We start from the raw sequence: 13448 nt of genomic DNA, 5'->3' as shown, positions 1-13448 counted from the left end.
ACTGGTTGTAATTTTATACCTGAGAGCAACTCTCAAGGTTACTTAAGTATAGTGTTCACACCCAGGGTGGAGTTCTGTGTAATTTTCAAAGCTCAAAAAAGCCCAGCCTGCTCAAAAATATCTCCCCTTACAGCCTGTCTCAAACTTACATTTGAAGCTTTTTAAAAATCTAGAAATTATTATTCAATACGTCTGGAGAGGAGCCAGTGCATCTGTATTTTTTTAAAAACTCCCCAGTTGATCCCTTTGAACAGTGAGAGTGGAAAAGCACTCAAGTTATATAAAAAGACTGGGGGAAGGGGTGGTATCTTAGGTCCCCAATTTAAACGTTCATATGAAAACCATTAATCTGTCTTGGTCTAGTTCATTAGATTAGATTACCTAGGTGAAAACTGTACCTTGAGAAGGTCCATAAAAAGTTTCAAAAATGAAAGCAAAGGTAGGACACCTGTTGGCCTAGCCCTGGCCACCAAAAGGAACCGGGGCAAGGACATATGGCAACCAAAGCAAAACTTCAGAAGGTCCATCCTGCCAGAAACACTGGTACGTCCTACTTTAAGCATATAATCCCTTCAACTTCATAAAATAGGCTGAAAGGGAGAAAAATAAATGCTCAGCTATATTTTTGTGTTAAAGGAGGTTAGTCTGATAAATGAACAGCTTTCAGCTGCCGGTCACAGCGTCACCCAGCAATGCCAGTCAGCGCAGAACGAGATTGAATTGGGTTGAGAAATTAAGATAGGACACTCAGAGACATTATGTTACCCTTTACAATATAATACTCCTTTGTCAGAATTATGTTTCTCAAAAGAAATCTGTCTCACAAGAACAGTGCTACACAAGCCACACACACACACACCAAAAAAAAAAAAACCACCACCTGTCTTTTATGTAGTTTATGCATAAAAACTCATCATTTTCATAGGCTTCCACTACTCACCAGATCTGGACTTGATGATGTCACTGAACTCGTTCTGCCCATCGTCTGGCCTGCCCTCCTCTTCTCCATACTTGGCCATCTTTGCTGATTTTCAATAAAATCCAAACACTTGACTAAATCTTCTTTCTTTAAGACATCAATACCTAAAGAGAAAAGGGAAAGTACTGACTTGAAAAAAATACATATATACATATTTTATTTAATATATATAGTCATATACAGTTATATATTGTAACCATTTATTCAGGAAATATTTATTCAGGGCCTACTATGTGTAAAGGCACTGATCTGGGCAATGGGAATAAGAGTATCAAAAAGCAATTAACTATATAATGAATTATTTCTGATATGCTACAAACATACAACAGAGAAGCACAGAGTAACATCATCATATAGCAGAGGAATCTAACCTGCCCTGGGCAACTAGAGAAGGCTTTCTTGAAGAAGGGACATTTGAGCCAAGTTTTCAAGGGTGAGAAGAATTTAATTAGGTAATCCTTGATTAAATTCAGAATTTTTTCAAATTACACATTTTAGGATAATTTGAAAAATCTGAATTTGGGCTGTATATTAGACAATATTATTTTATCAGCATTAAACTTCTTGAATATCAGTTAATGGTTTTGTCCTTGTACAAGGATATGCCTTTGATTGTAGAAGACACATGATGAAATATTTAACAATTAAGTGTGATATTATCTTCAACTGAAGTTCAAGCCGGACAGCATACATCCATCTATTATATGTCTATATATCTATATGTCTGTATGTCTGTACGTCTATATCTATGTACAAATGTATACATATACATGCAGAGAGAGAGAGACATGAAATATTGGAAAACGCTAAGTGGGGAATATAGTTAAAGAGCATATGGGGGTTTTAGGTTTATATTCTTTCTAGTGTAATATTACAGGCAGGAAATGATTGTGGCCTAAACAAGGGAAGATGGAAAGAAACAGGTGCATGTGTGGGATATTTAAATACTGAATAAAGAAGGTGCACAGGATCTGGGAACTGGATGGATACGAGAGGTTCAGGATACAAAGGCACAAAGTGACTGCCCAGCTTCAGCTGGGGTAACTGGGTAGAGGGTGAGTCATGCACTGAGCTGGGGCTCTGGAGCATAAGCCACTGAAGGAAGAAGTAATGAATGCAGTTTGGATTTGCTGAGTGTGAGGTGCTTCTGAAATACTTAAGTGGAAATAACAAAAAGCAGTTGGATATACAGGTCCGATCTCAGGAACGGTCTGAATCAGATACAAATCTAAATAGTTATATCATTTTAGAAGGTGTATCATATTAATTCTGCTGGGTATAGACATCACTCAATAAAATAACTTTAATCTTTAGAAACTAATTAGTTGGACACATCTTTAGAATTGAAAGAATTGAGGGTTCTATCCTCAATACCTAACCTTTTCTTTAAGAATGTGAGGGTACAGCATCACCCTAATAGTTTCTATAACACAATGCCCCCAAAACCCAAACAGAATCAGAATTCAATCAGCAATTGGGCTCTATCCTAAGAGCCCCTTAAGTAGACTCCAAATGTGAATTAAATAATCATTGCCCTGCTGGCATGGCTCAGTGGTTGAGCATCAACCTGTGATTGAGAAGATTGCAGTTGGATTCCTGGTGGGGGCACATGCCTGGATTGTGGGCTGGGCTGCTGGCTCAATCCCCAGATAGGGGCCTGCAGGAGGCAGCCAATCAATGATTCTCTCATCATTGACATGTCTGGGAATATAACAGTCAACACATCCAAGTATTAATCTGTGAATAATGGACAATATTTCACTTATTACAACATATGTCAGAACCAGAGTTTACTGCTAGCTAGGATTAGACAACTAAATTCTTTAAATTAAGGACACATCATATGGTATTATTATTTTATATTTCATTTTGCATATGTATGTACTATTCAGTATTTTCTATATTATCTTTATGACATATAATATTCAAGGAAACATCACATTACTTTATAATATAAATATGTTACACATAATAATTATTATATTTTTATCCTGATCAGTTAGAGAAAGGGTATGTTATAAAAACAAAGAGATCAAAGTTATCTTAGAGAAAAATTTTGTGTTAAGAGTTTGAGGCAGATAAAATAGTGATAGATTGTTAAATGATTGACTCTCCAGGAGGGAGGACTGTGTGGATTGTGGATCATCAGTCTGACAAAATTTATGAGTATAAAAAACTTTTTTCATTTTTTTATATTGCTCTACTACTGTGAAGACTTTAGGGATTACTATGAGATTAAGTTCCCTTTGGGGAGTACCTACCTGTAAAAGATTTCCTGAATTCTGATGTGTACTATATTATATTCAAAAACCAAAAACTTTGTTCACAGGAATGGATGTAAAATTTTATTATAGAAAGTCAGGTTTGCCCAACAAAATTCTCTTTACTGGAAAACTAACTATCCTCTTTGAGAGATATTTCTAATGCTCTCCATAACCAGTCTTAGCAAAAGGTCTTCACTCCAGTGCTTTCCAAAGACCTATCCCACCCCATAAAAAAGCAAACTGTTTACACAGGACTTTATTTCATTTGCACATTAAATTAAATTCATTATAATATTTTATTTTGGCACTCTCCTTAAGATAATTTCTCAAATTTTCCCTTCTTGATGATCAAAATCCCTTACATGCTACAAAGATACAGCAGAAAGGGGGATCAGAGGCCAAGGGGAGAATGGGAAGGAGGGAGAAACAGTGGCAGCCACCAACTGCCACCTGTTGCCAGGAGTGGTAGGGTTGAGCACCTCCTTCTAAATCGATAAATGCTGCAGCGACTTATAATTGGCTGTCAGGAGACAGAATCAAAGTTTCATCACGAACACCTTCACCTCTGGGAGATGGAGGGAAGGCCCCTTTCCACACAGGGCTGGTTGAGAAACAGAATAAATGAACGGTAGGCTGCTTTAGAAGCTTTAAGCCCTTTAACACTGTAACTTCTTGTTACGGCTGCTCTGTCTCTGGGCCCCGATAAGGATTTCTGCGAAGGTTAGCCAGGTCTTCTCACTGAAACCAATACACTAAACTCCACGTTCACCAACTGTTCTTTGGAACAGGTCTGGCTGTCCCATGGACCTGAAGCCATGACGGTGGCAATAAACCAACCTGGGGTGACAGGATAGGAGATGGTCTTAAAGGGAAAGCTAATGTTTTAATTTTAAAATAACATGGGAATTACACACTGTAAGACTACAGATATGTCCAACGATGTACAATTTTGATGGAAATGAGATGCTGATCCTTGAGTAAAAAATACTCATTCATTGACACTGGGGACCAAAACCCTCGCTAGAAACACTGGAAAGGGAAGCCGCTGGGGGGGAAAGTTTGCCACTGTGCCTGATACATAGTAAAAGGCACCACCCACTGCCAAGAACTGCCATTCACTCTGGGAAGCGCTGCCAGGGAAGGTTAATACTACAGTGATTAATACTGTTTACAGGCCCATAAATTGTATGTAAACACCCAAAGGAGAGTTAAAGAGCTGCCTCTTGGGTCCCATAAATAAGGGTGGAGGGGGTGGGAAGTGACTGCGTAACGCGGGGCCCTCGCCGCCTGGAACTCGGGAAGCTGGAGCGCCCACGAGCCGCGCTCCTCCGCGGGCCGCGTCCCCCGCGCCCACCTGCCACCAGCCAGGATGGGCCAGCCCGGCTTCCCGAGGCCGCTGCAACTTACTAAGCGGTGCCACCGCCGGTCCACGAGGCGGCGAAGCTCTGGCCCCGACGCCAGCACCCGGGGCTCCCGGGAGCTCGTGCGCTCGGGCGGCGGCACCCGCTGCACGGACCCTCGGGAGAGCCGCGTGGGACACTGACCCGCGAGGCCCCGGCGACCAAGGTGACCCGGTGGCTGGGAAACGGGAGGCTCTCCCCGGACCATCCCGGAAAGCGAAGCCCTTAGACCAGGTTAGACCCCGGGCTCTCCACTTGAACGTAAAACAAATCGCGGGTCGTCCGGCGCCAGGAGGTCCGGCGGGTTTTCTCCTTCCCTAGAACAAGTCCCTTTCCTGGCCTTGGGGGAAATTCTTTTACCAGCGAGCCTACTAGAACTTGCACAGCCTAAAATGGGTGCTTTGTTGGTTTTTCTAAGTGGCCTTGGACAACCAGAGCCTGGGAGCCGGGGCCAAAGGTGGGCATGAATGACCTTACCAGTAGCAGAAAGAGATGCCAAGACTCCGCACCACGCACCGTCCCCTCTCCGGAGCCCCACCCTCGGGAGCAGCAACCGCCGGAGGTCGGACACGTTTCCTGCCAGGCGGAAGGCTGGGAGCTGCTCCCCGGCCCGCCGACCAAGCCGCCCGCTCCTAGCGGACACCTCCTGGGCCCCGCCTTCCCGGGCTGGGCGTGGGTGACGGGCCCCGGCCCGCCCCGGAGACCACTGGCCCCGCGCCCCTCGCCGCGCCGGGCGCAGATGCGCGCCTCTCGCAGCCCAGCGGGGAGGAGGCCGCCGGGAACCTGTCGGGGGGGCGAGGGTCTTTCCTACGGATCCCCAGGACCTCCTCCTCTCTCCAAGTTTCGGTCGTTCTCTGTCCCACGCGGCGGAGCAGAGCTCGCGTCCCGGGGAAAGTGTATGTACGCAAAAGTTGGTGACATCTTAGCCTCGGTGTTGAGAAGGAGCTCGGGACGCCGATCCTGGGCGCAGGAGCCGCAGAGAAGTCCGCCTCCCCGCAGCCCGCGCCCCGCTCCCCCAGCTGGGGTCCCATCGCCCGGCGGGGGCTTCAACAGCGCACGGACTTACCTGCTCCCGGGACCCGCGCGCCCGCCTCGCCTGCCCGCCGCCGCCGTGCCCTGCGGGCCCAGGGCTCGTCTGGATGTGTTGGGGTCGTAGGAATCGCGGGGGTGGGGGTGCGAACGTGAGTTCTGTAGTGCGACTTTAAAAAAAAAAAAAAGAAAGAAAAGAAAGAACTCTAGAGACCTAGACGAGTTCCGAATGGAAAAAAGAATTTTGACACCCGGTTAAAAAGGCGCCTGACTTGTGCAATCTTCCTGCCCAGGAGTTCCGCCAACAACAAAACAGTCCCAGCGCAAAGCTGGACCGGGCGCGCGGGCACCAAGTTTGCCAAACACTAGAGAGTTTCCCGTCGGCAGAAACGACCCAAAAGGAGGGGGCGCCGCTCCCGGTGATTCCCCGGCCGGCTCGGGAGCCCGAGGCTCCGCCTCGCCCCGCGGCGGGAGGAAGCCCGCGGCTGGCAGCGGCCGCCCGCTCTGCGCCCCGGGGCCGGGCGGCTCCACAACTCGGAGCGCGCGGCTCGCTGCCCCGGCCCCTCCTCCCGCGCCGCGCCGCGGGCGGGCCCCTTTGTTGGAGCGGAGCGCTGGAGGCTGGGGAGGAAGGGTGGGGCGCTGGATCCCTCCGTGGCGCCCCCCTGGGACCGGGCTCGCGGCCGGGCACCCCGGGGCCCGCTCTCCCGAGGAGGAGGCCGAGCAGGTCCAGTTCGCGGGCCCGCGCTGCTCCAGCGCCCCCGCTCCCCGTCTCCTCCCGCGCCCCGCCGCCACCAGCCCAGCAACTTTGTTTTGGGAGATCAGCCCCTCTCGCCTCCCAGCTCGGCCCCGGCCCCGGCCCGGCCCAGGCGGCCACCGCCGGCTGGGCTCCGGGAACGTGGCGCCCGGAGTCACCTGACCGCGCGCCCGGTCAATCAGCGCCCGCCTCGCGCGCCCTCCCGGCCGGCGGCTGGCCTGGGGCTGCGCGCCCCCGCCGCTCCCGAGTCGGGAGCTGGAACCGCCGCCTCGCACAAGCACAATCCCCTTTACTCAGATTACCCCAATATGGGAGTCAATCCCCTACCCCAGGCAAACTGAGTGGTTCGGGTGATTTTTTTCTCCTGTGGAGATAAATTTCCATTTATTTGCTCCTGCGCTCACTCCATCCATCTCGGTTGGCCGACGGTGCTGATCTGTTAGCCCTAGTTTCAAGGGTACATTTATTTTATACGGTTTTCTTAGTGTCGTTTTCATATTAAGACAAACTTGAGATTTCGTTTTATATTCATTCGTACCTACAAATAGTGTTTGCGCTGACCTTATATTCCTACCTTTCCAATGTATACACACAAACATACATACACCTATTATAGAGCCTCTGTGGAGGCTGAGGGGTTGGTTAAAAAATATCCGGGGAGAAAGGAGTTTGTGCTGTGTGAGCATCTTTCTCACATATTTCATTCCCATGTGTTCCTGCTATTCTTTCATTTGATCACCAAGCTTGAGAGGGGAAAGAAAAGACCAACCTAAGTGACTAGTTGGTATAAACAAGAGGAAAGGGTGATTGACAAGCAAGCTCTGGCCTCTGGCTGATTTAGCATTTGAGAGTAAACAATTTCTGAGTTAGTAAAGATAAAACCCCTTGGAGCCTTAAGCAAATTTTTCAGAAGGAATTCACTAGCCTTTTATTAGTTATAAAGTGAAAGCTTCCCCAGTCTCTAAATGCTGTGGAGTGGTAGGAGGTCCTGAAAGATCATCTTTCTTAAAGTCTCTAGCTTAGCTTCCTTCCCTGAGGGTTTTTCTTTATATAATCCAAATAAAATCCAGAAGATTAATTTGAGATGGTTATAACTTAGTCATTCACTTTCATTCATTCATTTATTCATTCATTCAACAAGTGCCGATTCGGGGCCTGCCAGGTTCCCTGGCACTGTGAATGATACTAGTAAAAATCCCTTAGAAATCTTACTTTATAGAACTTCAAATCTAGTGAGATAAGGCATGTAAACAAGTCAGGATATGCAAGATCAGCAGTAAGTATCATAAGAAAATGACAGATCAAGTGTTACTTGAGTCTGGCTGTATTAAGGGAATCTGTGGTTTCTTTGAACTGATAATTCTACAGACCCTTAAAGCTCTCATCGGGCACTGTTATCTTGCTTGCTGAGTTGATGGAAACTCAGATTTCCTCCTTTAAAATAAAACCACATTCGAGTGTTTGAGGATTTTGTTACTTAAAATTATGTAAGTGAAAAGCACTTTGTAAATTGCAAAGTGCTAAATAAATATTACTTAACTCGAAGTTTTTGAAAAACACAATCATTTGGGGACCTAGAATTCCTGAGTATTTAAGTTCTGAGGGAATGTTTAGTTAAGCTTCCCCAAAGGCCGTAAGGAAAGGCTCATAAGGGACAAGAGCCACCGTCTGTGTGGGAGTGACTCCACCCCACACTCCAGCTTCAATGGCTAATGGTGTGTTACCAGGGGGCCTCTCTGTTTCTATATTCCCCGTTTTCCTTCTTCCGTCATGCACAGACTGATATTCTCTGTAGGCCATGGGCAAGAGAGAACACAGAACTTCCTATTGATGAGATAACCAAGAGGACCCAAGCTGGTCCTGCTCCCTATTTCCTTTGTAAGTGGGGAATCACATCTAGTGGAAGATACTGACCACAGAGGGCTACGTTTTCATAGAGCAGACAGTGTGATCTTCCTTCCAAGCCTGAGAATCGAGTTGGGGGGAAAGTGAGACAGACCACCTGCAACCAACATTCTACCCGCAAGTCACATGGCAGGGCACGGACCAGTAATGACAGTGCTCAGTGGGGTTTTCCCTGCCCACTCCAAAGATCAATGCAGAACATTCAGACAAAGTGATAGGAATGTGGCCCAAGGTCTACCATTAACCCAATAGTTGCCACAGAACAGTGAAAATTTAAGAAAATTGAACTTCTGTCATTGGGATAAAGCCTTGACATAGGAGAAACTATTATGATATGAGTAGTATATATGGCGATTCATATAAAAGATATATACACATGTACGTATATATAATAGAGACGTGATTCTACATAGATATTGTTCATATACAAGGAACAGCATCCTAATATAAAAGCCAAAAAGGAAACTTTCTCTACTAAACTTTGTGCAAGAGTACATAAATGCAGTTTCTCTATAACAACAGACACACAGTGTATTAAAAGCAAGACACTCCTTCAGTTTTACCCTTGTTGTTGACTATCAATACAGCCCTACATGGAAGCATTTAAGAGAGAAAGAAAGGTTAGGGAATTTACCTTTTCTTATCTTTTTCAGGTCAAGAAAATATACATCTGTAGCTTACATAAAATAGATACTAGAATATTTGCTGAAATTGTTGCTGAATTCCTCAGTTAAACATCTAATACCTATTTTGCAAGTTGAAGATAGATATATGTGAAATTCTTTGTGATACAATTAAGGAGATGATGATAACAATGATGATGATGATGCATGAAACTTTTAAGAATAATTAGCACAAAGGGAGAGTTTCTTACAATGTATGAGCTAAAGAATCACCCGAGCCTGGATTTCCAGTTAAGATGGTGGTTTAGGTAACTCTATGCTCCCCTCCTCCCACAACCACATCAGAATTACAACTAAATTATAGAACAACTACCCTTGAGCACCACCTAAAGTCTAGCTGAACAGAACTTCTATAACTAAGGAGATAAAAAAAGAAGCTACATGGAGACTGGTAGGAAAGGTGGAGACTTGAAATGGGCTGGTCTCCAACCTGTGTGTGGTGGTTAAGAATCAGGAGAAATATCTTGGGTGTGGAGGACCTTCTGAGGACTGAGGGGGTCACAGCCCCACACCAGGCTCCCAGCCTGGAGCACCAGTGCCAGGAAGAGGAGTCCCCACAACAGCTGTTTGTAAAAATCAGCAGCAACTCAGTCCAGGTGAGATGGAAGGCCACTGGAGACTCAGGCATTCCTCTTAAAGAGCCTGAGCACAGACTCACTTGCCCACAAATACTCACCCTAAGCTACAGAGAAGGGGCAGCAGCTTGAACAGCTACAGTGACATATGGGGAGGAACTGAATTGTTTGGCTTTGAGGGTGGGGGGAGGGGGGAGCTGGAAGGGCAGCTCTCTCTGACACAGAAGTGCTGGCAGGTAACATTATTCCTTTGTTGAGCCCTCCTCTGACAAAGCCAGCACGCACAGATGGTGCCATATCTGAGTCTCCATTAGCCTGGCTAACACCACTCTAGCCCCACCCTGGTGATTTTCTGGTGACCCCACCCCACCCATCTCAAACACCTGGCTTGAACCTCTTTCAGCAGCTGTTCTTCACAAGCTGCCTACCTCAGCTCACACTGCAGACTTTCCTAAAATCTCTCAAAGATCCACAAATCCAAACAAGCAGTGACTGGCCTCTGAATGACCTGTACCTCTTGCTAAGTGGCCTCCAACACTAACGGCAGGCAGCCTCGGTTTGCAGCATAGGCTCTCCCAGACACCTCCAAGTCCAGTATAGGGAGCTACCAGGTGTAGATCCTACCAGGTAACCTTGGGCTGAGCCCAGGCAGCAGCTGACCTGGGCCTGCACTAAAGCCACTCCCAAGAGGCCCCAGAACCAACATACCCGATGGCTGGCTTCAGACCACACCAAAGCACCACCCAATTAGCTCCACAAATGAAACATACAAAGGCACCAGTGCCCCACTAAAGCAAATCCCATTCTGTTGGGTCGGCCCCAGGAACAACAATAGCTCATCCGCCATAGCCTGAGGGTTAATCCCACTCACTGACATGCCAATAGCAATCAAGGCTCAACCCACACAAGAGACACCCCTAGAGCACTTAGCTCAAGTGACCAAGGAATCTGCACCAGACCCTACAGGACACCTACTATATAAGACCACCCTGCCAAAACTGGGAGATGTAGCAGATCTACTTATTACATAGAAACAAACACAGGGAGACAGCCAAACTGAAGGAATAAAGAAACATGTCCTAAATAAAAAAGCAGGACAAAACTCCAGGAAAAGAATTAAACAAAATTGAGGCAAACAGTGTACCAGATGCACAGTTCAAAACACTGGTTATAAGGATACTCAATGAACTTAGGGGCAAAATAGATGAAATCAGTAAGAACTTATACAAAGAGATAGAAACCATAGAGAGAACTTGTCAGAAATGAAGAATACAATAACTGAAATTAAGAATACATTAGATAACATCAACAATAGATTAGATGAAGTGGAGAATCAAATTAGCAATTTGGAAGATAGGTAGCAGAAAACATCCAATCAGAATACCAAAAAGGGATAGGAATTTTAAAATGAGGATACTTTTAGACCTCTGAGACAACATCAAGCTGAACAACAGTCACATCATAGGGGTACCAAAAGGAGAAAAGAGAGAGCAAGAAATTGAAACTCTATTTGAAGAAATAATGACTGAAAACTTCCCTAGCCTAGCAAAGGAAATAGACAAGTTCAGGAATTGCAGAGAGTTCCAAACAAAATGAACCCAAAGAGGTCCACACCAAGACATCATAATTAAAATGCCAAAAGCTAAAGACAGAGAGAATCTTAAAAGTGGCAAGAAAAAAGCAATTAGTCACATACAAGGGAACACCCATAGACTAGCATCAGATTTCTCAACAGAAACTTAGTTGGCCAGAAGGGACTGGCACAAAATATTTAAAGTGATAAAAAACAAAGACCTACAACCAAGACTACTCTACCCAGCGAGGCTATCATTTAGAATCAAAGGAGAAATAAAAAACTTCCCAGATAAGAAAATGTTAGATTGAAAGACACACACAGACTAAAAGTAAAGGAAGAGAAAAAGTTATTTCATGCAAATAAAAATGAGAAAAAAGCTGTTGTACCAATACTTATATCAGAAAAAATAGACTTTAAAGCAAAGGCTATAGCAAGTGATAAAGAAGGATATTTCATATACAATAGCCAAGATACAGAAGCAACCTAAATGTCCATTGAGAGATGATTGGATAAAGAAGATGTCGTGTGTATATATATATATATATATATATATATATACACACATACAATGGACTATTACTCGGCCATAAAAAGAATAAAATCTCACCATTTGCGACAACATGGATGGACCTAGAGGGTATTATGCTAAGTGAAATAAGTCAGACAGAGAAAGACAAATACCATATGATTACCCTTATATGTGGAATCTAAAAAACAGCATAAACAAACAGTCAAAATAGAAACAAACTCATAAATACAGAGAACAAACTGATAGTTGCCAGATAGGAGAAGGGTGAGGGGACTGGGTGAAAAAGGTGAAGGAATTAATTGTGAAGGAATTAATTAATTAAAGGTGAAGCACAAATTGGCAGTTACAAATTAGTCACTGGGGTGTAAAGTACAGCATGGGGAATATAGTCAATAATTTATAATAACGATGTATGGTGCTAGGTGGATACTAGACTTATTGGGAGATTACTTCATTAATTATATAAATGTCTAACCACCATGCTGTATACATGAAACTAATATAATATTGAATGTCAACTGTAATGTAAAAAATATATAAAGATTTTTAAATGAATCACCAAGGAGAATATTTTAAATTCAGGTTGCCTGACAGCTCTTAGCAATTCTCAATTACTAAGTCTGGCGGGGCCCAGGAAGCTACAGTTTTAACAAGTAACCCATGAGGTTAGATCAGAATGGTTGGGTCATCGAACTTTGAGCCACTGCTCCCTGGGGGCCTCAAATAGGCCACTTTGAATGAGTGGAGAGGGGTCTAGAAATTGCCCTTTTTGCAGAAAAAAACATCCAAACTGGATCAATCTTAATTTCAAAATACCCACTATTAGCCTTATCTCCTTTAATTCAAGTGTTTCATTCTGTTCTCTTCACCTTTGAGGTTACCAAGGGTCACCAACACCCCAGGAACATTCTGGACAATTCAGCCTGCATTGAGGTACAAAGCCTGGCCTGGTTCTAACCAGATGCTTTTAAGAGACATCTATCTGGTGGCAGGAGGGCAGGGAAGAGAGGACTATGGAGGCTACGGGAGCTGAAATGCAGGGTCCAAAAAAGCCTAGTACAAAATAAAAGGGCTAAGCTGCTGGGGAGAAAAGAGCAACTGATAGAACCAAAGAGGGCAATAAAGGAGGCTTTGAAAGAGGGGGGGAAGTGGAGGGGGCCCACCCACTGAGAACCAGAACCCCTTCTTGAATCACACAGGTGCCTTGTCGTGGAGTTATCACATTTGTTACTTTTACCTGGTTTCATTTACTTTGTATAATTTTATAATGTTGGTCCCGGAAGGGATTTTGCAGTCTTCCCTTCAACCCTCTAATTTTGTGGATAAAGAAACACATGAAAGATACAAAACAGGCTAGGGAGTTCATTTAGGTAAAATAAAGCAATCAATGGGGGGTGGGGATGGGGGTGTTCACATTACAAAGAACAAAACAAGAGAGCACTCCTATGTTAGATTAGCTCATTGTTAACCTGGAGGAAGAAGAGGAGGGGGAGGGGGAGGGGAAGGACAGAGAGTGCAGCTGAGAGGGAACAAGGCTGGATGGAAGCTACCTAAGTGCTAATTATTATACTGATAGCTATTAGCTGTATGATCTTGTGGGACTTATCCTTTAGCTTTCTGCCTGTACAATGGAAAGAATAGCTTCCTGATGTGCTGTTGTGAGAAGCAAGTGAATTACTTAATATAAAGCCTTTATCACGCTGTCTGCTACTTTTTTACTTTAATTTTATGTTCCTTCCCCAAGGACCTGCTGA

The 13448-nt window shown here is 44.7% G+C and overlaps 1 protein-coding gene across 1 annotated transcript in view; it reads right to left on the bottom strand.

Moving 5' to 3' along the window:
- UTRN (utrophin) overlaps positions 1–6147 on the bottom strand; it is a 399896-nt gene extending 393749 nt beyond the window's left edge. Inside the window, exons 1-2 of the mRNA XM_087817673.1 lie at positions 5710–6147; positions 941–1083 (exon numbers count right to left, since the gene is read on the bottom strand). Of these exons, the coding sequence (XP_087673799.1) occupies positions 941–1019 (79 nt within the window). The 5' untranslated portion in view covers positions 1020–1083; positions 5710–6147. The remainder of the gene's footprint in view (positions 1–940; positions 1084–5709) is intronic.
- Positions 6148–13448: the final 7301 nt, after the last annotated feature.

Source organism: Miniopterus natalensis, chromosome 5 (genome assembly GCF_054644295.1).
Source record: "Miniopterus natalensis isolate mMinNat1 chromosome 5, mMinNat1.hap1, whole genome shotgun sequence".
NCBI classification, from domain to species: domain Eukaryota; kingdom Metazoa; phylum Chordata; class Mammalia; order Chiroptera; family Miniopteridae; genus Miniopterus; species Miniopterus natalensis.
The sequence above is the reverse complement of the archived record's forward strand: the minus strand, read 5'-3'. Positions and strand labels throughout refer to the sequence as shown.